The following is a 26,672-nucleotide window of genomic DNA, read 5'->3' as shown; positions in this document are numbered from 1 at the left end:
TGGCCTTGTTTTATCATGAACCTTTATTTTTATACAAAATACAAAATTCTGAACAAGTGTCACAAATGTTCAGTTGACACTGGTTCAAAAAGTCCATCCCACATACTTGAGACAACATGTTTTTTATCTACATCTTTTCCATCAGATGCCTTTATTATATACATACATCTATGTTGCCTGTCATTAGGGTTTTCTATTTAAAAAAAACACTAAACCTTTGTTTTTTGTTTTTTAGGAGAATGATATTCTGTGAAGGGTTTGTTTTTCAGACTGGCTAATGCTGTCGGCATGTCCTCTTTCAACACTGTGTGTGGTCGTACGTTGCTTCACAAATTGAAATGAATGTGTTGCCAAACCTCTCAATGAGTGACAGACGAGTTAACTGAAGACTGGCTGCTTTGTAATTATGAGTTCTCTAACCAGTAGCTGAGTTAAGTAAAAGCGTGAGGGGAGTCTATAGCCCCTTTCACACAGAGATTCCGCAATACTGCCATTACGCCAGCTTTGCTTTTCACACTGAACAAAACAATGGCGGCATAATACCGGCCTGTTGTGCGATTTTATATATCACGCCCGCATCGGGGGAGCAAAAGGGGTGTGACATTAAACACAACAGCGTCTGCGTGTAGCGTGTGTGCGTGTAGTCCTGCCATCGGCTCGGCTCTGCGACTACCTCCACTGACGGCTCAGCGGCGGAACAACTCTCTCCCCTCTTTCCATCTCCGTACCTTTCATACAGGACAGCGAGGTGGAATAACGGCGCAACATTCCCGCCTTGAACAGGCCGTGTGAAAGGAGCTTATGGCTCAACAACGGACCGCCTGAAAAATCAAATATACCTGAACCCTTCAAACGTTTTCATTACATACCAAAAAATGTAGGACATCGAGCTTATTCTGTACATTGTCCAGCCAAGAAAAAAAACTATTTCGTCTTTGCATTGTGTTTAAAAGTATTTTTTTAGGAAATGACAAGAAATGAAATGAGATAACGCGTGTGCATTCTGATCCAATGCCACAGTTTACACATTTATAGTGAACTGACAACCAAACTAAGTAAGGAAATGTGAGAAACCAACTATTAAAATCAGAGATCATGACTGTGTGTTGTGAGTGGATATGTGCATCTCCTTAAGGACCTGCTCTTACCGTGTGTACATGTGTAACAGTCAAGACTCAGTCTATGGTTTGACTGCTGTTTTTCCCTTTGGGCAAAAATATGGGTAATACAGTGGTTGCCATGTATTTGCGTCTGCAAACGACCCATGGACGGAGATCTAGAGTATGTAGCAAATGGGACGACTTCTTGTATATAGGGTTAAAGTTGAGGCTTCTTAGTCTTCACATACTGACTCTTCGCAATGGTCACAACTGTTAGTCATTGAAATAGTTAGACTGTTGTAAAACTGTTTTTTCTGTGTCCATGCAAAAAAACCCAGAGCAAATAAAGAGCGAGAGCAGATAACTGCCTCCCCCCTTCAGTGTCAGTCACGTTTGGAGGAGCTACTTCCGCTGAAGGATCTGATGTTTGAAAGATGCACTTTTAGGCTGTTAAAATCACAAGAGCGACACAATCCACAACAACAACTATGTTTTTGTGAGAGGGAAGTTTTAAAACTCCGACAAGGGTTGTTGAGGGGATTCTTTTAAATCCCGGTGACATCCAGTCCGTTGATTGTGTTAAAAGTTTGTGTCTGTTGCCGCGTAGTGATAAAATCGAGCAAATAAATCCAAGGATAAGGTGCTTCCTCACTTGTAACAAACGAATCAGACGGGCTCTCCTCTTTTCCTTCATTCCCTCCGTCGTCTTCTTTTATTTGCGGAGGGGTTTCTGAACCTCGAACAGCAGCGGGTAGATCTGCTCAACAGCTGTGGCCACGTTCTGCACACATGGTCCTGAACGATCGGATAGGGAGGAGTGAGGGTGGGATGAGAGCATAAGAATAAGCTTCGAGTACAATAAACAAGAAAAAGCTCCAGACAACATACAGAAAAAATGGAGAATCACAGATCACAGCAGTTGTTTGGGTCAAGTTCAGCCTAACGCACGACATACAAAGAGGGCATAAACTATTTCACTCTGAGTAAAATTCCTTGAGGAATCGGGTTATTTACAAACCTCTTTTCTGGTTGTAACAGAGCATAAAAGTGCATTAGGACAACATGACCTCAATCTTTTAAGCTGTTGTGCCCTCTAGTAAATGAGGGTGAGAGGTTAGTCTGTATGTGTGCGTGTAGGTATGCAAATGTGAGAGTTACCTGTAACTGTGATGCTGCCAGTAGAGAACACCTGTACAGTAGCCTTGATGTGTTTGATCCTGTACGTGGCAGCAGGATGGAGCTCTGGTTCATAACTGACAAACAAACACAGGGTTAAGTATTAAAGGCTTTCAGCACATATATCTAAAAAACATGCACGTATACAGCTTTGAGAGTATTACATGATGCCAGTGCGTCATATGTTATCATATAAACAAGTGAATTAGAGGCTGACTACACCAACATATTCTGCCTGCTTGTGGTGCCAAATGCATACTAAAGTGCCGACCAGTGCTCCCACCACTAGAGGTCATCCTGTCCTTGCAAATATTGAATCACTACTAGTAAAAAATGTAACATTTTCAGGCTAAACTAAATCAAAATAAATGACAATGGTAGGTAGTTATGACAGTGATCTGTATTTTTCCTTATGAGATCAACATTTATAACTCAAATGATCCCAAAAAAATTAGCATAATCAAACTTAAGAGATTCTGGGCTGACATCTGAGGGGTAAGATCTGCTACAGAGGGAACAAATCAGTACAATGAAATATTTCTAAATACTGCTCTGACAGATTCTGGATTCTGATAATGGTGATTAGTGTGATGATGTATAGTACTGTGTTACCTGGCGATGGGTCGGTTCTTCTTGGTAAAGTCTATAAGGTGGATTGCAAACGGCATGGAGCACACTGCCAGGACATTCACAACTTTGAAGGCTGAAAACCTCACCTGAAAAGACAACACACACACATATGAATGTATTTATATGCACATACTTTCATATTAAAAGGAAAACTCTGGTCTTTCAATCTTGGTCTTTATGGCCTTAGTGTTGGCAAATATACCTGTAAGTTAGCCTCATTTGTACTCACTCCAGTTATTGCAGAAATAAAAGCAAATATAAACTACAAATAGCAGCTAATCTGCATGTTGACAATGCAGATATAGAGCTTATTATAATATCGGTTAAAGGTTTGCATTTCAGATTTTTTTACAATCCTGGTCTTATTGTCTTAGTTTTGGTTATTATGCCTGAATGTTAGTGTAATAAGATGAGGTACTTGTATCGTATGAGGTACTTATCCATAGTCAGTGTATTACCTACAGTAGATGGTGGTTGACTCGGCACGCCCCCAATTTGGAGAAACAGACAGGAGTACCAGCAGCAAGGGAGAATTTTGGTGTACCATGAAGCAAGGTCAACAGAGCCAGGCTTTCTTTGCCTTAACGGGCTCGACAAAGCCTAAAGCCCCAGACAGAGATAATGGGTACCACAACGGTGGTTATTAACCGTCTTCATTAAGCCAGACTTTCTTCCTCAGGCTCTGTGCGCGTTCCCATAAAATGGGGAATTTGGCGTGTCATCTGACTCTACTACCGCAAAAAAAAATTCTCCCTTGCTGCTGGTACTCCTGTCTGTTTCTCCAAATTGGGGGTGTGCCGAGTCAACCACCATCTACTGTAGGTAATACACTGACTATGGATAAGTACCTCATACGATACAAGTACCTCATCTTATTACACTAACCTTCAGGCATAATAACCAAAACTAAGACAATAAGACCAGGATTGTAAAAAAATCTGAAATGCAAACCTTTAACCGATATTATAATAAGCTCTATATCTGCATTGGTATTCATGTTATGGCAAGTGGCATCTGTTATGATGCTGTTAACCAACAGTTATGCTCACCTTGAAGCCCAGTTTCTGCAGAACGCGTGCTAACCTGCGAGCACCCCGCTTTGCGTCATCCTCACTGTACGAAAGAGGAGTGCAAAGAGTGAGAACCAGGATAACCGTGGTATGCATACTGTATATGGTTTGGCATGCAAAAGAGACGTAACACATACACAGAAAGTGGAAACCTTAAGAGTTCAGGGCACCAACAATCAAAGGCATCCCTGTGCGTTTGTGGTGGCTGATTTGCCAAAAATGATAATCACTAGCTCTAATGTCAGCATCGTATCTGTGACAGGTGGAGACAAATGGTAATGCCCCGACATTATTGGCAGATGATGGAGGATCTTGCTTAAAAATTCAGCTGAAGCCAAGCAAGACATCAGCAGCCAAGATTTCTCTCACCAGAGAAAATGAATGGGCCTTTGGCAACAGAAACTCAATTTTGTTATGTGCAGTTGCAGATTTTAGTTACTGACTTCTATACAGTTAATGGTTTGTGTGAGTGTTTCATGTGCAGAGTGTCTACCTTGTTGCTCCAGTGCAGATGATTTTCCCTGAGGACCAGATTGAGGCTGTTATCTTGGGTTTACGAAGCTTCATTAGGACTTTCTAAGAAATAAAAAGTGGTCAAAACTTTAATACTGCCAACATGATTCATATCATAAAAGCAGCAAAGCTGTACATAATCAAAATAAAGGTGAGCTGTTTTTTTTTTTATATCTACATGTAGAATATCCTTGACTTTGACTTCCTTACCCCTACTTCCGGCTTATAGATGACATTGGTTCCCTCTAAGGCAATGGTGCGGAGGTTGAGGTGGCACCTGGTCCTGAAGGTTGCCACCACATTGGTGATAATGATATCAAGTGCATCGTCATTGCTGGAATCCATGGGGAAGTGTGCGGTGCAGCAAGAGGACCACAGGGACTTTCTCCTCACACATTTATCATCAACGCCATCATCACCACCATTTCACGGACGGACGGACGGACAGGGAGACAAGTTGAGCTGGAAGGGGGAAAAAAAAGCCCAGGATTTATTAGCATTTTGAGAGATATAAATTATAAATGTCAGTTTTATATATTTTTTTCAATTTTTTTTACAATGATTTTCACAAACATGCACAAACACTATAGTACAAAGCAATGTCCCATGCCCTTTTTTGCCCTTATTATTTTGATTGTTTTGATGGGTCATATTTGCACTGCTTACAGCTTGCACATTAGATAATTAACTTTTGCATTCAAGATAATGACTTGTTCCCACAGGATAATGAACTTGTGTACACAAGAGAAAAGAAATCACCTATCGCTATGTGCAGGGAATGAAATTAGCACCTGCCACCTGCCAAATACAGGTTAAATGTTGGCTGTGGCAGGTAAAAAATTCCAGGTCACCTGCCACCAAGACAGACAGGTTTTCCTTATATTAAGAAATATTATTTTTAAAAAGCAACTCTAAAGCCTAAATGAAATATAGTCATGGATTAAGGTTTACTGATATATTCCAAAATTCTAGTGTCTGGTACCACTGACTCAGTGTTTACAATTTTAAAGAGTTCTACGTAGATTTCAGAAGTGGCAGACAAAAAAAAATGAGTGGCCGGTAGAAATGTTAAGTGACCTGCTACAGTGGCAGGTGAGGAAAAAGGTTAATTTCAAACCCTGGCTATAGTACAACGCAATGTCCCATGCCCTTTTTTTTGCCCTTATTATTTTCTTGTTTTGATAGTTTTCATGGGTCATATTTTCACTGCTTATAGTTTGCACACAAGATAATTAACTTGTGCATTCAAGATAAAATAACCTGTGCACACTAAATAATTAATTTGTGCGTTCAAGATAATTAACTTGTTCCCACACGATAATGAACTTGTGTACACAATAGAAGAAAAAAAAAAATCACCTTTCTCTATGTGTAAATGCTGTTCTTACACCTGAACAAAAAGGTAAAAATGTTAGGAAAGGGGGCTTAACTTGTCACCTCAGCTGCAGCACCAATTCATCTGATTCTCCAGCTATGTGTCGTTTCCAAAACACGAATCACACAGGCATCTGCAATGCAATAAAATAAATTTAGATATTTTGAATGTACTTCTACGCTATTATGTCCATGTATTAACGTTAGGTTACCCGCTAGTACAATAACAATGACAATAACCTGATATTTTCAGGTGGAATTTCATTTCATTTTCACCGTGCAATATAATTTTCCACTTGTGCAATTGTGTTAATAGTCTGTTTATTGTCAATACTGTATATACTGCTCCTATTTTTATATTACCTTCTATTTAAATGGTTCATATTTTGTTACACTTTGTTTAGCTCTTTTTTTTTTTACTGTGTTAGCTGATGCATCTGTTTTTTTGCACTATCCCCTTTGCTGCTGTACACTGCAAATTTCCCCACTGCGGGACTAATAAAGGAAAATCTTATCTTAGTACAGCCTGATGTCGTTAGCTAGCTACTCTGTTGCCAAGCAAGATGTAGGAAGAAATGATATACTGAAGGCTAAACGTGATATAAAATGCATTTAACCCTTAGCTAAGTATGTGAAGGATTAAGGTATAAGGTATTTGTCTAAAATGAAAGGTTTACTGGGGTTTATAAAATGCATGGACTAGTTTTTCCAAATCCTGCTGAGACATCAGTCCTCTAATTCTTGCTATATTCTTCAGGTGATAGAAGGCTGTCTTTGTAATTTTCTTAATATTGCACTGCTTATAGCTTGCACATGAGATAATTAACTTGTGCATTAAAGATAATAACCTGTGCACACTAGATAATTAACTTGATAATGACTTGTTAACCATACGATAATGAACGTGTGTACACAAGAGAACCTGAATAAAAATGTTAAAATGTTAGGAAAAGGGGGCTTTAACTTGTCACCTCAGCTGCAGCACCAATTCATCTTATTCATGTATCATGCCCTTATTATTTTCTTGTTTTGATTGTTTTCATGTGTCATATTTGCACTGCTTATAGCTTGCACATGAGATAATTAACTTGTGCATTCAATATAAAATAACCTGTGCACACTAGATAATTAACTTGTGTACACAAGAGAACAAAATCACCTTTCTCTATGTGTAAATGCTGTTCTTACACCTGAATAAAAAACGTTAAAATGTTAGGAAAAGGGGGCTTTAACTTGTCACCTCAGCTGCAGCACCAATTCATCTTATTCATGCATCATGCCCTTTTTTTGCCCTTATTATTTTCTTGTTTTGATTGTTTTCATGTGTCATATTTGCACTACATATAGCTGTAATTAACTTGTGCATTCAAGATAAAATAACCTGTGCACACTAGATAATTAACTTATGTACACAAGAGAAAAAAAATCCCCTTTCTCTATGTGTAAATGCTGTTCTTACACCTGAATAAAAAATGTTAAAATGTAAAGAAAAGGGGGCTCTAACTTGTCACCTCAGCTGCAGCACCAATTCATCTGATTCATGCATCATGCCCTTTTTTTGCCCTTATTATTTTCTTGTTTTGATTGTTTTCATGTGTCATATTTGCACTGCTTATAGCTTGCACATGAGATAATTAACTTGTGCATTCAAGATAAAATAACCTGTGTACACTAGATAATTAACTTGTGTACACAAGAGGAAAAAAATCACCTTTCTCTATGTGTAAATGCTGTTCTTACACCTGAATAAAAAACGTTAAAATGTTAGGAAAAGGGGGCTTTAACTTGTCACCTCAGCTGCAGCACCAATTCATCTTATTCATGCATCATGCCCTTTTTTTGCCCTTATTATTTTCTTGTTTTGATTGTTTTCATGTGTCATATTTGCACTACATATAGCTGTAATTAACTTGTGCATTCAAGATAAAATAACCTGTGCACACTAGATAATTAACTTATGTACACAAGAGAAAAAAAATCCCCTTTCTCTATGTGTAAATGCTGTTCTTACACCTGAATAAAAAATGTTAAAATGTAAAGAAAAGGGGGCTCTAACTTGTCACCTCAGCTGCAGCACCAATTCATCTTATTCATGCATCATGCCCTTTTTTTGCCCTTATTATTTTCTTGTTTTGATTGTTTTCATGTGTCATATTTGCACTGCTTATAGCTTGCACATGAGATAATTAACTTGTGCATTCAAGATAAAATAACCTGTGTACACTAGATAATTAACTTGTGTACACAAGAGGAAAAAAATCACCTTTCTCTATGTGTAAATGCTGTTCTTACACCTGAATAAAAAACGTTAAAATGTTAAGAAAAGGGGGCTCTAACTTGTCACCTCAGCTGCAGCACCAATTCATCTGATTCATGCCCTTTTTTTTTGCCCTTATTATTTTCTTGTTTTGATAGTTTTCATGTGTTATATTTGCACCGCTTATAGCTTGCACATGAGATAATTAACTTGTGCACACTAGATAATTAATTTGTGTACACAAGAGAACAAAATCACCTTTCTCTATGTGTAAATGCTGTTCTTACACCTGAATAAAAAATGTTAAAATGTTAAGAAAAGGGGGCTCTAACTTGTCACCTCAGCTGCAGCACCAATTCATCTGATTCATGCATCATGCCCTTTTTTTTTGCCCTTATTATTTTCTTGTTTTGATTGTTTTCATGTGTCATATTTGCACTGCTTATAGCTTGCACATGAGATAATTAACTTGTGCATTCAAGATAAAATAACCTGTGTACACTAGATAATTAACTTATGTACACAAGAGAAAAAAAAAATCACCTTTCTCTATGTGTAAAAGCTGTTCTTACACCTGAATAAAAAACGTTAAAATGTTAAGAAAAGGGGGCTCTAACTTGTCACCTCAGCTGCAGCACCAATTCATCTGATTCTCCAGCTATGTGTCGTTTCCAAAACACCAAATCACACCCGCTAGTACAGCCTGATCAGTAGCTAGCTACTCCTCTGCTAGTAAATTGCAAAGCAAGATATAGGAAGAAATGATATACTGAAGGCTAAATATAAAATGCATTTAACCCTTAGCTAAATATGTGAAGGAGTAAGGTATAAGGCTAAAATGTAAGGTTTACTGGCTGGTTACAGCTGATGATGCATCGCTCACCTCAGTGTCTTGTTGCATAGTAACGCAAATAAGCTTGTTTAGGGAAATTGATGCTAAACCAGCTAATCTAACAAACCAGGCTGTCAACTCTTAATACTACACTTCCACTGAAATGAACGATTAAAAACACAGCAACGATAACGTTACCTCACTACTGAGCAAGCTACTGTTTGTTAATAAAGCTCTCCGTTAGCTTAGCAACAAAGAAAAGGCTCTAATGAATGTAATGAATGAAAAGTTGTTAGCTAAGCGAGCTAGCAGGCTAGCTGTCTAACGTTACACTGAGGTGTTTACTCTGGTTCCAGCTGGGTTGAAGTGTTAATGGCAAATGTGTTTGTTTTCATAAAGTATCTACCTCTTCAGCTTAGCTCAGGGCTGTAAACCCCGAGACTATAGGACAATACAGTCAATAGTAATGATAAATAGTGGACAGACCTCTTCCTCCTCCGTGGACTACAAGCTAGCCTTCTTCCGGTTGCAGCTTTCAAAATAAAAGCAGGTGGACTTCAAAATAACTTCAACTTCCTGTAACAAAATAACAACGAGAAAAACAAACATTTATAGATGACAAATTTATAGTAAGTTATGTTTGTTCATTTATTTTGCACAATTTAAGACTATACAACATAATAAAAAAAAAATGAATAATATAAAGTGCAGGAAGAGGCAAAACTTTATAGTAACTTATGTTTGTTTATTTATTTTGCACAATTTAAGACTATACAACATAACAAAAAAATTAAATGAATTATATAAAGTGCAGAAAGAGGCCAAACAAAACCCACTGGGCTTATCTGAAGCCTCCACCTGAAGCCTCATAATATCTATTTATAAGCCGGTCTACATTACATTTTTATGTGAAAATGTAATAACTTTCAATGTCAAATAAAGTAACAATCATTTTCTCCAGAAGACATTTCATTATCTGATTAATCTCGGGCTGCCACACAGATAGGGTGACCATATCTCAACAAACCAAATGTGGGAGAAAGAGTATGTTTGTGTGGGACAATGTGGGACAATGTGGGACACGATACCAAGGCTGAGAGGTAGTCTACAATTTTGATGTATTGTCTATCTAACTTAAATAATTAACATTTCTATTCTATTTCTATAACTGGCAAATTTAACAAAGAAACTCGGAGAATCGCCTTCGACCGGCTTATAAATACTTATAAGTAGTTTCACAGTCTTTGTTGTAGCTGCTCTTCCTTTTCTTTGTGGTAGTTTCCCTCACATTTCCGCCTATATCTGCTTGTGACCTTGCGGCGACTCACAATTTTCTCCGTTGGGCACAGCGTAGCAAAGACAGTGAAATGTTAACCTGCACTTGACCCACGTGTACGCAGTTTGAAAGCAAACACAGCCCCGTGATGACAACCTTCCCTGCTTTCTTCACAGCCATTGGATAAAAGCCAGATTTTCAAAAAAGTGTCTGTCCTGCAGTGGTTTGACTTTTGAAAACTATAACCAATGAAAATGTGGGACATTGTCTCAATATGTGGGATGTGGGACAAGGGATAAAAATCGTGTGCAGTCCCTTGTAAAGTGGGACACCTGGTCACACAGACTCTAACAGTAACAGTTTTAAGTTGATATCTGGCACCGCCATGTGGACTATGAGGGTTGTCTCGTGGGAAAGAAAAATTAGATCATTTTGACGTAAGTTGAAGCAAGAAAAGCTCATGTTTTTTACACCATGTCCTGCAGAATGAGTTTATGACTTAATGTTATTGTTTAACTTAATATGAAGGAATTTTGAATCATTAAAAGATATAATTTGCAAGTCCAAGTAAGGGTTAAAATGCTCTTTGACTGTAGCCAAATTCTGTGTCCACAAATTGGCCTTTGTGATCATCTGCGTCTGCCAATATTACACTTAACTGGCTTATGTTAACACCATTTCCAGATAACAATGTGTAACTTTTTTTTCGGTGTTTATGGTGTATTGACATTTACGCTGTGTGGATTAGAACATCTCTGAGGAAAATGAGCACATCTGGTCAGTAAATACTCCTCAGGGAATTCTGGACAGGCTACAAAAGAGGAGAAGGAGTAAAGTTTGGAGGCGGTTGGGAATGTTTGTGTTATCAATGAGAGAGTTCACAGCCGCTCCCGTGGCTCATGAATGAATTTAGTGAATGGATGCTGTCCCGAGGTGTCTGCGTACTGTCACATCCTGCAGTGATCGTGACCTTTAGGCAGACTGATCATGACTTCATGAGGTTTTGTACTTCTTCTTGAGCTCATATGTCACACTCTACTCAACTTTGCACAACATGGCATAAAAGTCAAACTGATAAGAATGACATATAATCTTTATGAAATAAACTCGCTTAAACTAAACACAGATTTAAATGTGTGTGAATCCGAGTGTGTATAAGCACATTCATATGTATTTGTTTTTCCGTGTTAATATCCATGACTTATTGCTTGCTTACATTTGCGCATTTTGTCCTGTAACCAGCTCTTCTGCTCAGACCACTGCAAACACTTCTCCCTCCTGGCCTGCGTCCAAACAAAACAGAAAAATAACTTCTTTATGATTCAGCCTTGTTATTATTGTTCTTCCTCCCTGGTTACCAAATTGTCTCCTTTCCCCTCTCATTTAATCCTCCTGGGCTTCTCCTGGTGAAATATAGCCTTGTGATTCATATCCATTCTGCACAAGAGCCTTGTTCAGATGTCCCAAGATGTTTACTATAAAGGTTTAGATTTAGAGCAGGTTAGGAAAGTCAGACTGCTAGCATTGATGGTGTGCGTGTGTTTTTGTGTGTGTTGTGAAGCGGGCTGACGCAGGGCGCAGGAGTGTGTTTACAGTTTGTTGGGCTGCACATCACTGGGGCAGTTTCTTCCCAGGGGAACAATGCTCGTATTCTCATTAGGTCATAAGATGCAGCGTATAAACACACAGATGTGAGCACTTACGGCTTAATAGATGCAGATATGTTTAAGAATAAATAGACGGTCCATCACTGTAACTACTCTGTGTGTGCATGTGTCAAAGAGAGAGTGACTGATGGAAAGTGAGAGATAAATCAGTTTTTCATGCTTCTGGGAATATATTTGTGTTTGTGTGCACATGTATGTGTGTGTGCAACAATAGTTTTTTACCCTTATTTATACTTATCAAACATGACACAAAGAAAAAGTAAAATGTTTGCTTTTGGGTGGAACAATATTATCAACCTAACAAGGGTGAATGAAGGCTGCATTTCCATACATCCCCAGGCCCCAAGAAGTGTGTTTTCCTCTCAACGTCTGGATAGTTTGGTATTTTTATGACAAAAAGCTGACGAGGTCACGCAATTTTCTCCAAACTCCCAAAGAAACATACTGAAACAAAGTCATTTTGTGTCCTCAACTTTCCAAAAACACAATGCCATTTCTTTTAAAAACTTGTCTCGTCCCAAATCAGCAGATGCATCTTTGCAGAGATGTTCGGCAGGGGTGACCTCACGGTTGCCTGTAAACTGGGCGTGTTTGTCAGGACCCCAGTGTTCTGTTTATGTTGGGCGTACATCACAGGCCTATTTCAAAAGGGCTTAGAGAGTAAAGTTAAAGCTTTTGAGAGTCTTTGCGGTGGACTTGTAAAACTGAGTTCAGTACTGGTTTGATGGCTTTGTGGGAACTCTGTGTCACATTGCTAAATCTTTACCAGTTTGAGTTTTTGGCAGAGGTTTGGGGAAATGAAGGAGTCAGGTGGGATCCAGCGAGGAGGCTATAAATGACAAAAATAAAAGCAGGAAGAAAAGAATCTAGACGATAAAAGTGACAATATGCGCCTTGAATATGCATGGCTGCATTTCTGCGTTGATGCACATATGATCTGCATGCCCACGTACTACATGTGTGTACTTATGAGTGAGTGTTCCTGTACGAGACAGAGATGGATAGTGTGCGAGTTTGCCGTGCGGAGGGAATCCAGTGCTCTGGCAGTGCTGCTCTGGGGTCTCCCAGTGTAAACAGAGACGTGGGAACGACCAAGCCTGTTTATATCAGCTCCCATTCTTACTGGGACCAGTCAGCCAGGCATCAGGGGCACAGCCAACACACCGGTCTCATGTGCATACATGCTCACCCACATGTATAGAGGATAATGCATATACAGAAATGCATGTAAGCAGGCTTGTTTATACAAGCATCATCCTAAAATCCTAAATTTAGATTCAGATTTAGATTCTGAGGAGATGACTAATTCGTCAAAGCAGGGCTGTAAACCCACTCAGTCAGTTACTCAGAGTCAGTTTACCCATCTTTTTAGGCTGAAATATTCATAGGAAATTCATAGTATTTAACATAGGAAACACAAATCAGTATATTTCCCTAGAAACAATGTCATTTTGATACTACATGTGGTCTTAGGATAGAAAATACCTTGATTTTCCCATGATTTCATTTGCAATCACATGATTTATCTAAACCTATCCTCAAACACAATGTATCAGTTAACCAATATCTATTTTTTACACGGTTGAAGTCAGATCATGTAAAGGATGACCCAATGTGTCAGCAGTCCCAACACTCTCTATCTACTTACTCACCTTGGGGAGTCTAACATATACAATAGAGCCAATCAAGGTCCCAAAAAAAATTGACATTCAACCTAACAAATAGGAGTTTCTACAAAGACGTGAAATCCTCTCAGCCTCCCATCACAGCTCAGACAGAGAGACAATCACTCCAACGCTCATCACGCCAGATTTACTGGCCTAACATTAACAGCACCTGCATAAATGTTATGGAGTTCCCTGCTAAGCCATGTTTAGACTAGTTTTGGAAATGATGACACTGCCATGAGCATTATCTGGTGCGACTCCAGTGCGCAGAGAAAGCACCTGCTCTTTTCGGAAAACAGAGAGGGGAAATAATGCTGAGGAAGCTCCAGGATGAATCAGAAATTTAAATTTCTGATTTATTTCTAAAACAAAACAAAGAGCAAGGAAGAGTAGTTAAAAAAAAAACAAAAAACATTTATAGCCAAACTTTATGCTTTTAGATAGATTTTAAAAATATATATATTTTTATTTTCATTGCATTTCTGCCTACCTGTCTAATATAAATACTCATTCACACACCAATGGCACAGCCTTCGGGAGGAATTTGGGGTTCAGTATGTTGCCCAAGGACACTTCCCATCCGGGGATCAAACCGCCAACCTTCCGATTGGAAGACGATCCGATCTAACTCTGAAGCCACAGCCGGTATAAAGCTCATAAGAGCAACAGAGGCCTGTGCCTCATCCAGGGTGGACAGACATGATACACACGATGAGAAAAACATCTAAAATAAATGCCCTTCTTTGTCATTTATTGACAGAATAAACCCATCTTTTCATTTAAAAAATTGGATTTGCTCAACTACGAAAAGCTGCATTAAATGCTTTCGGAATTACATAAAAAATCCTGATGGCAAACCCCCATTTTTGTGGCTTCTGACTGTGAACAAACAATACTTTTCTGCTACAGAGTTGGGGCCCGCTGGCCATTTTGTCAGCACCTCAGACAGACAGTGTTTGGATAGAGAAGGAGTTGCTGTAAGCTTTGTGGAGTGGATTCTTCCTCTCTCACTAGAAAACAGAGCACTGCGAAAACAAACTGCTGTAAGAGCGGTGGAGGAGTCCGTCTGAACGGCACCTAACAATCGCAGAGGAAAACCACACATGCATTAGCTTGGGTTTGGGGGGCTCCCTTCAATTACACACCTGGTTGCCTTTTGAGATAAAGTGTGTGTGTGTGTGTTTGCAATCAGGAGTGAAATGCATCATTGTCACTGTGTGTCTTAATGTATACTATGTATGGTAATGTAAGTAGGAGGAGAGGGTGGATGCTAAACTCTTCTGCCATATGTGTGTGTGTGTGTAAATAGTCTCCTAAACTTTGTGCTGGTAAAGGTCTGAATTTGGGTGGAATGGGGGGTGGGAGGTGTTGACATAGAAGGATGTTTTGGGGTGGCGTTTGGGGAGCGAGTCGGGGTGAAGGTGTAGAATGATGATAGGAAGGAGGGATATGTGATAAGGGGGTTGTTGTGTTTTAGCCGCTATGAGTTTGGGAGTTTCGTTTCGTACGGTGTGCGATGTTGTTGCACGTTTGCCCGACATGCAAACGCTTTCTAATTGATCTGTTTTTGCTCATACTTGTGTCTGTGTGTGATAAAACAAAGCAACAAAAATCTCCCACTCGTATGCGAGCAACACACACAAACGCATGCCTACGCACATGTACACACACACACACACACACACACACACACACACACACACACACACACTGATATCTAAATTAATGGTCTCCTTGGGGAGTCATCCAAAGGCCACGGGCGTTTGGGAGAAAAGATTCTTGGAAAAAGGCTTCATCATCAGAACATGTGCTCATTAGTAACCCCATCTTAGCCATCCAGAAAGAGAGAGAGAGGTACACTAAGGAATACATGGACAAGGTCATATACTTATCATGTTGAAGAGGCATTTACTTTACAGTCTCTCCAAATGACGATGAAAGTTGTAGATGTGAGAGAAGCGAATGAGGAATCAGCCCTCGGTGTGAGGAGCAGACACACAGGTAATGAGTTAAAGAGCATAAATAGTTAAAAAAGAAAAGTCCAAAAACAGAAAGATTCTCAGCGAGTTAGACTCCCTCCGTCTCCTTCAGCCTTACTCTGTGCAGGAAGTCATTAAGCCAATAAAGCTGTGTCAGATATATTGTATCCCCGTCCTCCACAGGGATATAAAATATTAGCCTCCCATTCTCATCAGACACGGGGATCAGCGTTTTACATGCTCACCACGTCCTCCTTTTGGAGTTCAGAGAGTTTACTGAAGTTATCAACTGTCTTGTTGTTGGTTTTCAACATAATTGTTTCCGGTTTTATTGAACATGACTCATACAAAAGGGGCATCCTGGGTAATACAAAGGTTTTAAACGTGGGAATGTTCATCTTAACAAGTCACATAAACATCAACACAAACTGGCAGGGTCATATTTCATATCCCAGCATATAAAGTTGTTATGGATATTGTGTTAGCATTCAGTGTATTTTGTAGACCCTGAGCACCATTACATTCATTTGTGAGTCGTTTTTCAGACTACCTGTCGAATGTAAGTCCATATAAGCTTTGCTTTGGTCACCAGCTCCTGGAAAAAAGCTTGTTGGATAATCAACCAGCCACTTTAACTTCCTCTGTCTGCTGTTTGGTGCTGGGCAGGTAGTGAGCAGTGGGTTTATTAGAGCTTTTTCATTGGAAACATGGGGTTTGATGAGAGTGGTGAGACAGCACAGTAGATTTGCAGGGCTTCAAACCAAAACAATGAGATAAAAGAGGATGAAAAAAATGAATAAAAAGCTAAAAGCAGACTTCTAACAACTTCTGAGGGAAATATTTGCCTCTTTGTTTAACTACTGGTTGGTGCTGGACTGGTAGCCAGTTTTTGGAGCTTTTTTGTATATATGAAATGGTACTCGTGCATCGAACATACGGAGAATTATCACTCCTCAGCTCTACAGAGTGATGTTTAAGTGTCGTTATGCTCATTGCTCTGGTTTTCAGGCCTTCAACTTTTCTGTTTTGTCACTAGCCTACTTGGTTCGCTCTATACTTCCCACCACCAACCAGCAGATAGACACAGAAACTAGCTGGTGAACCAACACGTTCTCATCCCAACTCGTCACACACCGCCGCTTTGTCAGGCCCCTTGGCATCACTTTATTTTCGGCATCAAAACCACTAGCCTATAGTTACCCTTGGCGTCAATTTAGGATTAAGCAACAAAACCACTATGGTTAAGTTTAGGAGAAAACAACATGGTGGCTTGAAACTACTACGTTTGTACAGTGAAAATGACACTAGATGTTGTGAACATGGGACATAAACGAACAGTTGATTGTAACGTAACACATAGGACACGAACAGCGGTCTCCTGGTTGATTGACTTGTGTTTGTTGGACCCATCCACCACCCCTTCCGCCCTCCCGGTGTGTGTCTTTCGTTCTTTAAACTATGCATCACCAAAATCCCGGCCTCGGAGTGTTTACTGTTGCCCCGGATGGGTTTAAATTGTAGTCAATGGAACGCCCGGTGCGTTTCATACTGGCGCTAAGGGGTGCCTTGTGCGTCGGTATCGAACGCCGATGGCCGTGACAAAGCATCGGTATTTGACGCCCTATGAATGAGAACGGGCTGGGTGAACCAGGAGCATTTAGCAGCTATAGAGCCAGAAATTTTCCTCGGGAGTTGGTGGAGACCAAAACAGAGCGAGAGAGTGAATATTGAACTTACATCCGCCAGGTGGCCAGAAACATGAATGCTATGTATCTGCTGGATGTATAAATGTACAACTGTTTGATAACATGTGATAACATGCCAATATTGTGTTTACAGCTTGTTTCTGCTGCCTCCCTAGTGGCCATAAAATCAGTTAATGCGAGTTAAAAATCCACTTCCTGTAACATAGGCTACGTGGACATTTTCCCAACTGTTTTAAGAATCCATGCGATGACTCATGCTGCGGGGAAACTCCGCTGGAAACAGGTGAGCTTTTATTATTACTCAGAACTAGATTAACTTGTTATCATTTTATGCTCAGTGTTTGTGTGTGGGTGCAGTTCAAACCCCCCACAAGGGAAATGCTTGGGATGATACATGCTGTTTCTTTTGCTCTCTGTCTTGTTTTTTCTCCTCAGATTCAGTTTTTTAACATATTTGGACAAGTATTTTATATCTTACGCAAACAACGAGGGTTAGTGTGGAGGGGAAAACAAGCAGCCTCTGTTGCTTTTTCTGTTGATAAGAGTCTTCCAAAATAAATATGCAACATATTAGTAAGCAAGAAGAGAATGTGTTGTTCATGGAAATTTCTGTGTACTTATAGATAGATAGATAGATAGATAGAGTAGGAAAAGCAAAGAGCAATAAAACATGATGGAGGTATAGAGATGGAGAAAGAAGGAGAGAGGAGACGAGGTTAATCCAAACAGACGTGTGCCAGGTTATTTTTACGACAGTCCCATCAGCCATTATCTGCCTGCTCTGTTATGGTTAGGGATAAATACAGACCTGGGCAATACCAAGGAGGGGTAGATTTGTGTGTATGTGAATGGTTTTGCGTCTGTGTGGTAACGTGTAGTTTCCTTCTCTCTGGCTCTCCTCCACTGCAGCAGCCAGGGAAGATAACCACAACAGTTTATTCCATTTCATCAGACGATCTTCTGGCCATTTTAGCCCTAATGGACACAGAGCAGAACTAGTCGTTTTATCTTCTTGCTCAATAAAAATTTCAGGGCACAGTCTGCTCATGAGACTTTCTGTCTCTGGGCTAAATAAATATCTGGGTATTGGTGAGTGGGGGGAAACAAGAAACGTTTGAGAAGAGTCTGTGTGTTTGTGTTAAGTGAAGTATAGGGGGATTTTCTGTGGGAAACAATTGTGTGTGAGAGAGGACTCGAACGTAGTTACATCATAACATGATATCTGGCATCCGACTCATCTGTAAGCTCTCCAAACACCTGTGTTTAAGGCGTGGAGCGAAGATAAACGATGGGTTTAAACTTAGACATACAAAGAAATGAATCTGTGTGTGTGTGTGTAGCCATGTGTTTGAAAGATGTAGCGTTATGTGTATTTAAAAGCCCTACACTATTTTTTATTATTCAATGCTTATTTAAACATGCATTTCAGTGTTGCCTATGCGACTATCTACAGCATTTTAGTTTACACACACCTGCCACCTCAAGGCAAGCCAACAACCATGTGTTTAGGCGAGTGTGTGCTCTCACCCCATCTGGCCATGTGAGTTTGGGTGAGAGAGGAGCCGAGGTGACGGTGAGTTTGGAGCTGCAGAGAAATGATCTGCAAGGTTTATTATCTTTAATTAGCATCCAGGGGGAAAAGAGATAGATCAGGACCACCATTTCGCTGATAGATCTGCTCTGTCTCTTCTTCTCCAAACCAAGAAGAAAGAGTGTAGTAGTTAAAAAAAAAGCAAGAAAAGCAGAGGTGAGGCATCATCAGTCCTGGAAAAGTCCAGATGCCTCCACATTTACCTTTATTTCTCCCCTGGATGGCTGTATACTCAGTGCTGGAAGACGTATTCAAATCCTTAAAAGTACTACACTGTGAATATATTCCACTACAAGTCCTGCATTCAAAACCTTACTTAAGTAAAAGTATGTAAGTATTATAAGCTAAATTTAGCCTATAAAGTAAAATTACTCATAAAATGTTCTCTGTTTGTGTTTTACATATTATATTATTATGCTTTTTTAATTAATTAATATCATTGCTGCATTAATATGTATGTTGTATTTTACTGCTATAGACATTTATGGTTTTGCTAATTTCAACTCCTTTATAAACTGTTGGGTAGTTTAATCTACAGTGATGCATCATATTCTATAAGATCCCCATATATTTGTAGAAAAAGTAAACTTTTCAAAGACCTGAAATCAAACTTTTCAAAAGGCCAATTTAAAGTATTTTGCAATATTATTTTAAGTGCAAATTTACAGTAAATCACTGGCTACTGAGTCACATTAACTGTAGTTTATACAGTCATTTTACAGCAGCATATTGCTACATCACAGTAATCTGATAGCATATCTAACTGTAAAGTAACACAGCTGTCATTTTACTATAATTAACTGTGAAAATGACACAGTAACTGTGTAAATTGGCAAAGTAATGCAACTACTACCCAGTAATTTACTGTAAACTCAAACTAGTAGAGATGAAGTTGAGTTTTAAAGCGAGCAAAACTCATTAACGCATGCCTCATTAACAATTAACAACAGTGATGATGATGAAACTGTAAGAGTAACACAAGCGCACACACTGACAAACACACACACATACACTTCTCACCTCTTAAAATGCAGACTGCTGCTGTCAAATAAATAAAAAGAAAGTAAATACAAATCAAACAGCTGGACAACATCTGATACACCACAGTGACAGCGATCGTGTGTGTCTAAGCAAGTGAGAGGATGAGCAAGAAAAAAAGAGATTCACATACACATGTGTATAAAGTGTGTGTGTGTGTGTGTGTGTGTGTGTGTTTGTGTGTTTCAGAAACTACGCCACTTGTTTGGAATATGAGATTAATTGAATGAACAACCTTCTCAGAAAACAAAAGACAGCAGGAGAGAAATAGAGCTTTACACGCATAAACATACCGCACAAAGAATAAAGGAAAGTGGAAAAATATGGAAGTAGAGTGTACAAAACAAATTTGAGCGCTACCCAGTCTGCAAGTCAACCTTTGAGAGCGCACAGGCACAGATTTGTAAGAGCAGAATTAGATTTGTGCACGAAGGAGGACAGAATCATTAGCGTAGAGTAAGGAATGGGGATTCTCACGTTCATAACGGTCGAAGCTGCACATGTTCACTTTTGTCAATCAGAACCCCCTGAGTGCAAACTCACACTGAGAGCACAGCATCACCTGTTCAATTTGACCTGGAAGTGAAAGGTCATCCTGTGACACTCTTCCCTCAGCTTTCAAAATAAAGCCTGCTGTGATGGCTTTTTTAACCACCAAATGGAGACAACGAGCGGTATTTGGTGTCAGTAATATCTTAAAAATCTAAATGTACTGACATTAAAGGTACAGTGTGTAGGATTTGGCGGTATCTAGTGGTGTGGTTGCAGATTGCAACCAACTGAGTACCCCTCAACTCACTCCTCCCTTTCCAAGACTGCGGTAATGTGAAGAGTGCAAAACTGTGGTAACCGCGTTCACCTCGCTCAGAAGTCATCCTTACCATAATAACACTACTTTAGAAGCAACAGAAGTGAGACGGCAGCTGGCGGTACCACAGTTTTGCACTCTGTGGCTCACGTTACTGCAGTTTCACAAGCGTGTCAGAAAACTACGGTGGCCTTCAGGTAACGTAAAAACATGAAAGGCTATTGTTAGAGCCTGTGTTTGGTTTGTCCGTTCTGGGCTACTGTAGAAACCTGGCAGAGCAACATGGCGGACTCCTTGATGTAGATGAAGGGCTCATTCTAAGCTAACGGAAACACAACAATTTTTAGTTTCAGGTGATTATACACTAATGAAAACATCGTTATGAATATTATATTCCATTTCTGTTAAGAGATCCCCGAAATGTTACACACTGTACCTTTAAATAACTAAAATCACATTCTATTTGTTGACAAATTATCTACTGTAGTTTTTAAGTCATTATGGCAAGTCATTTTGAGTACAAGTACTGCAGCTACATATCATAGCTATATATCCTGGCCGTGTTAACTTCTATTTCTAGTGTGAGTTTTTGAACCAGATGTTGGATTTTCTTACTTCTTCTTTTTGCATTTGTATGATTAATTTTAACAAATAAAATGATTTGAACCATTATAAGAAAACAAAATTATGAATGAGGCTCATTGTCACTGAACTCAATGCTGCCCTCAGCAATCTAATGAGTGTGGCTGTGATCTGATCTGAAGTCACAAAATGTATGCAAAATGCAAAAGTGAGATACCCCTGCCTCTCTCTATAATGAGTATAGATGGATATTTCTCTGAATGATTGTGTTGAACACAGTTGCAATGGAGTTTCTTTCGAAACTCTTCAAATGCTAATAAGAGGCAACTAGCTAAGAGTTTAAAATGTCAGCCAATCTGGCAACAATATAGCGCAGATATCTTTGTGCTGAGTTAACTTATGTCATCAGAGAAATATGCAAGAACATGCATTTACGCTCGGTTTTACTATTTAGCTGATATGATGATTCAATAATTAAATGCTACAGCCAACATTTACCAGACATCTGTTTGTGATTACGCCATAAAGGTGAGGTGCTGTTGTGTCTGTCCTCTGCTACTAAGTGGACCTGTCTGTTAACTGCACCGGAGCTTGGGTCACACTCACACACAAACAAACACATGCACACACTAATGAGCTAATACACACACACACACACTTGTCTGCTTCCTGCCTTGGGACTTGGGGTTCAGAGGATCTTAAGGGTCTCTTGAGATTTGATGTTAGGCGTGTGTGTGTGTGTCAGGGACTTTTTTTTTTTATCACAACTCGCCTTTTAGTCATCTCCTGTTAGCCTCCTGTAGCATTACGTCTGAATCTCATGGGAGAACTGACACACACACTTGCGCAAACACAGATTAGGTTGAAATGAGATGCGAGGAGGTTCTGCTAAGGTCAGCTACCTTAATCCTTGACACACACACACACACACGCAAATACACACACACCATCAGTAGAGTGATATGCCAAATCACAAATCCTAAACAGCCAAACATGTCCGCTCCATTTCATAATTTCACATTCCTTTCTTTGTCTTTCTTTCAGTTTTTCTTCCACTTTTCGGTCATAAGTAACGCCGAAGGCTTTACATGTTTATATTAAACAAGTATAGTAGATTTGTTGTTGTATATTCTATGCCTGGCTTTCTCTGGGTTTACAGTGTGTGTAAGAGATTGTGCACGTATAAGTCAAATGTTTGTACAAGTTTCCTCCCTGTGCATCAGGCCCAGTCCTGGAGGAGGGGAGTATCGGCGGAGTAGCCCAGGAGGAGCCTCGATGCTGGGCCTGGTGGGGGCGACGGCTCCCTGTGGGACCTGAAGGGAGATTGTAGGCTGGAGGGGAAGCAGCCAGGGGAGGACGGGGGTATGCGTAATGTCTTCGCCCAGGAAGGCCGAGATTTCCCTGCATTCGGGGCACTCAACACGTCGCTGGCTATCAGCAGTTCTGGATGGTTTATCCGGAGATATCAGCAGGTTATGTGGGTGTATCGCACTCGAGCCTGGAGTTTGTTCATGTAGACAAGAGCAGGCTAACCCCTCCTCCACAGAGACAAAGAAATACATAAATGCAAAACACACACACTAGTTACAGTGGTGTCTTTAGGGATTGCTCCTATCTCTCTTCCTGGGGTCTGATAATACTCTGTCTCCTTCTGCACAGTGAGCTACAGTAATTACCACTGAATGCCATAGAACGTTATAGATAATCAGTGTGTATGTGTGTGTGTGTGTGTGTATCAGTGGTCTGTTTGTGAGTGTGCAACTATGAGCTAACCGGACCAGTGAGACAGAGGAGATATGATGTGGTGAGATCATTTCATCTGTGAGGGAGAGGAACATTTTGTTAATTTTTCAAAATAAAAGTGCTGCATTTCAAACATTTGTGAGGAGTAAAAATGTTGATAATAAATATAATACAGAATACTTCTAAACAGATTTTTTTCCTCCTTGGTAACTACTCGGGAATTTGTGCACCTTATTTAACGTGATACAAAAATTTCCACATATATAAAACACACACACACACACACGCACACACACACACACACACACACACACACACACACCTGTCGCTCCCCCTCTGAGTAATGAGGAGGAAGAGGATCAAAGCACAGAACCTGATCCAGCCAATAAGAGCGCAGCATTGTTTATCATCCCTCTCCATCATCGCCCTCTGTGTTAACAGCAGCCTGAGTAATCAGGTGTGAATAATATCAGTGACGGTCCAGCATTACATCGCTAATTAGGTGTGTGTAATGATAATCCTGACATTATATCCCCCTTCATTTACAGAGATATAGAGATATGGAATGACTCTGTCTTGAATAAACTTTACTTTGGATATATTTTACTCGCTTGAAATGATGGTTGATTCTTAATGTGCATTATACTGACTCATTATACATGTTCCCTAATAGGTTTTGAACTTTTTGTCCTTTAATTGTATATCTGCTTTTATTGTCCTGTGTCAACCCGATCTCACAGGAAGGCGTATAAATAGCACAACATTACACAGACATTCTGTGTGTCATGAGGACGCATTTTGGGTCATTTATACGTCGCTTTTCGGGTGTCATTTGTACGCCATGCAACAAAACTACGGTAACGTCCGTAGTTAGGTTGAGGCAACGAAACCACTTAGTTAGGTTTAAGAAAAACGTCATGGTTGGGCTTAAAATAAGTACGTAAACTTGGGATGCACCGATAGCAGATTGGATATCGGGCCGATACTGACTCCAATAGCTGGATCAGATATCGGTGCCAATGGGGCCGATCTATTCAATCCAATTGTATGTTTATATACTATCTACATTACAAACTGGAATTTTAATTCCTGTTGAAGTTTTGAGCAATTTGTTTCTGCATTAAAAGGGTTTACACTTGAATTTTAATTCCGGTTCATTTTTCATATTTCTTATCAAGTTGCTTGTGTACGATTTATATATATATATTTATTTATTTGTTACATTTAGTTTTACAATGTTGAGAAAGCAATGTTTAAGTCAAGCCTGATGTTTCCTTACACATAAAGGAATGATCCCGGTCACTTCCTCACAGTGAGGCGTACAGTTTGTTAATTAAAAACTGGTATCGGATCGGTACTCGTATCGGTCGATACCCAAAGCCCAGGTATCGGTATCAGAACTGAAAAAGTCGGATCGGTGTATCACTAACGTAAACTAAATAAAATACGTCGGTAAACAACAAATTCCGTATAGAGAACCTTTAAAAGGTGAAAATGAATGAATGAATTAAACATATTAATGTTTAATGCAGGTTTTACTCATGATTGTATGACACTAAGGGGCCAAAAAACTCTACATCTCAGTTTAACCTGCCTGTATACCACTTTAAAATGCAGGTATTAGTGTGTAAACAGGATTGAGTGTGTGGCTGCATCTTGGCTGAAAAGCTTGTTTTTTTGCTCAACTGTTTTGACTCTATTTATTTTGGCTAGACGGAGCTGACCAGACATCCAACAACACAGAGTGGAGTCAGTAGTGGGGACAGTGGAGGCAGGGGTGGGATCACAGAGGAGGAAGAGGGGGCAAACGGCTGCTGTGAAGGATTTAGTAGGGTGCTGGGAGTTCTGGTCTGTTGGAGGATTAAACCACACACACAAACTGTGTGAGATAGAAAGCTGAGCAGTGTCCCTCTCTCTGTTTATAAAGCGTATAGCCTCAATCACAGTGACACAGACCAGACCTTTGACTCTGAAATCCAGCACTGTCCTATACACTGCCCTACTGCCCAGTGCTGACAAGTGAAGCCACACACACACACACTACACACACACAGTTTTTATCTGTGCATCCGATCACCAGGCCAGAGGTTGCAGCAGAAGTTAAAAAAGTGCCATACTGTAGCGGGACACATGCTCACACACAAACACACTCAAACTGCAGCTGCATCGCGTCTCACTTACTTCCGACAGGCCACTTTGGGCACTCTGCCAATTCAAGTTCAAGCCGATACCACTTGAGTAACGGTGTGTGTATGTGTATTCTGAACACAGCCATCGATGCAGCAGGGCCTTTTGGACAGTGCAGCCGCAAAGTCAGTCCTAAATGTTGTTAATCTCTTTGTTGGTTTCTCTGCAGTCTGCACCGCGTTACTGTTACTGTTTCTCTCTCTTTTCCTTTCCCATGGTTGATTTGTTACTGACCTCAATCTGCCTGTATTTGACATGTCTTCTTTTCTCTATAACAAATGTCTTAAAGAAACTCTAAGTAGAGGAACAGCTCACTAAAGGTGTGTTCTGACACATTTTTGCCTGTCTGTGTTCATTTGCCGACTCTACCAACACATTCTCATCCCAACTTGCCACATACAGCCGCTTTGTCACACCCCTTGGCATCACTTTAGGTTTAGGCTACAAAACCACTCAGTTAGGTTTAGGAAAAAACAACATGGTTGAGCTTAAAACTGCTACGTTTGTAAAGTGAAAATGAAACTGAACGTTGTGAATACGGGACATAAACGAACAGCTGATTGTAAAGTGATTTTTAGTTTTTGTGTTATAGTCAAAATAGCACGTTGTTCCTGTCGTCTGATTGGTCGGTGAGGTGGGAGAAAAACGTTTAAGCAATGCTGCAGGGGCATTTCACAGATTCTAACATTCTCCAACATATCACAGGATTTCTTCACATACGTTCCATCCGTAATACATATTGCAAACCGAATACATTTACCACAGATACACACACTTATGTAGATAATGTGTGCACACATTCCAGAGACCAATACACTCCGACTCCCTCACACTGTCAGGACAAGACTTCCAGGTCATTAACCGACACTGTGACAGAATATCAGTCTTATTCTGGAGGATCACTGTCTGCCTCCCTCCGGATGTTCCTGTCACTGAATATCAAAGGACTGTACTGTTTTTGAAATATAATAATGTGATATTTCCACTCCCATAAACATCTTCATAATTCTCTCTTATTGCCCAGTTTGTGCGACACATCCTGATCCCCCCGGCTTTCTCCACTCCCTGCTGCACTTTCTGCAACCTCGCTTTTAGTTATTTCACTTTGATTTTTGTGCTTTTTTTAGAGGTACTTGAACTGAGGCGGAAACCAATGTGTGCTTACGTGTGTGTGTGTTGGGGGAGTATGGTTGTGATAAGGGACAGGGAACTGGAGTGCTTAGACATAGATGGATGATGTTTTTCTCACCCCAAGCCTCACTCTGAGATTACAGTTTCTCATTCTGTTCTTCACAGCCACCAAGCAACTATACTTTTTTCTTTTTTCAGCTTTTTTCAGTTTTTTGCCAATAAATAAAACAATATTTTGCTTCACATTATTCAACTGTTCCTCTCTGTATTGTATTGTCCCCATGATGATTTGACCTTTTCAGTTAAGTTTAGAAAAATTGGGTGAGGAAAGAAGATGAGAAAAGT

The 26,672-nt window shown here is 39.9% G+C and overlaps 1 protein-coding gene across 5 annotated transcripts; it reads right to left on the bottom strand.

Annotated features, from left to right (window-relative positions):
* Positions 1 to 9,460, bottom strand: tbpl1 (TBP-like 1). Of its 5 annotated transcripts, none has more exons than XM_037750918.1 (8): positions 9,359 to 9,440; positions 5,927 to 5,997; positions 4,700 to 4,951; positions 4,470 to 4,552; positions 3,956 to 4,019; positions 2,889 to 2,992; positions 2,259 to 2,353; positions 1 to 1,895 (listed from the first exon to the last, which is right to left on the bottom strand). In XM_037750918.1, the coding sequence occupies exons 3-8, from the start codon at positions 4,832 to 4,834 to the stop codon at positions 1,813 to 1,815; spliced, it is 564 nt and encodes a 187-aa protein (XP_037606846.1). In that variant the 5' UTR covers positions 4,835 to 4,951; positions 5,927 to 5,997; positions 9,359 to 9,440; the 3' UTR covers positions 1 to 1,812. The 5 variants fall into 5 exon arrangements, with proteins under 5 accessions (XP_037606846.1, XP_037606848.1, XP_037606847.1 ...); XM_037750920.1 differs by lacking the exon at positions 9,359 to 9,440 and adding an exon at positions 8,745 to 8,868 and having other exon boundaries at positions 5,920 to 5,997; XM_037750919.1 differs by lacking the exon at positions 9,359 to 9,440 and adding an exon at positions 8,745 to 8,867.
* Positions 9,461 to 26,672: the final 17,212 nt, after the last annotated feature.

This window comes from Sebastes umbrosus, chromosome 18 (genome assembly GCF_015220745.1).
Source record: "Sebastes umbrosus isolate fSebUmb1 chromosome 18, fSebUmb1.pri, whole genome shotgun sequence".
NCBI lineage: Eukaryota > Metazoa > Chordata > Actinopteri > Perciformes > Sebastidae > Sebastes > Sebastes umbrosus.
This window is presented reverse-complemented; position numbering and strand designations above follow the sequence as displayed.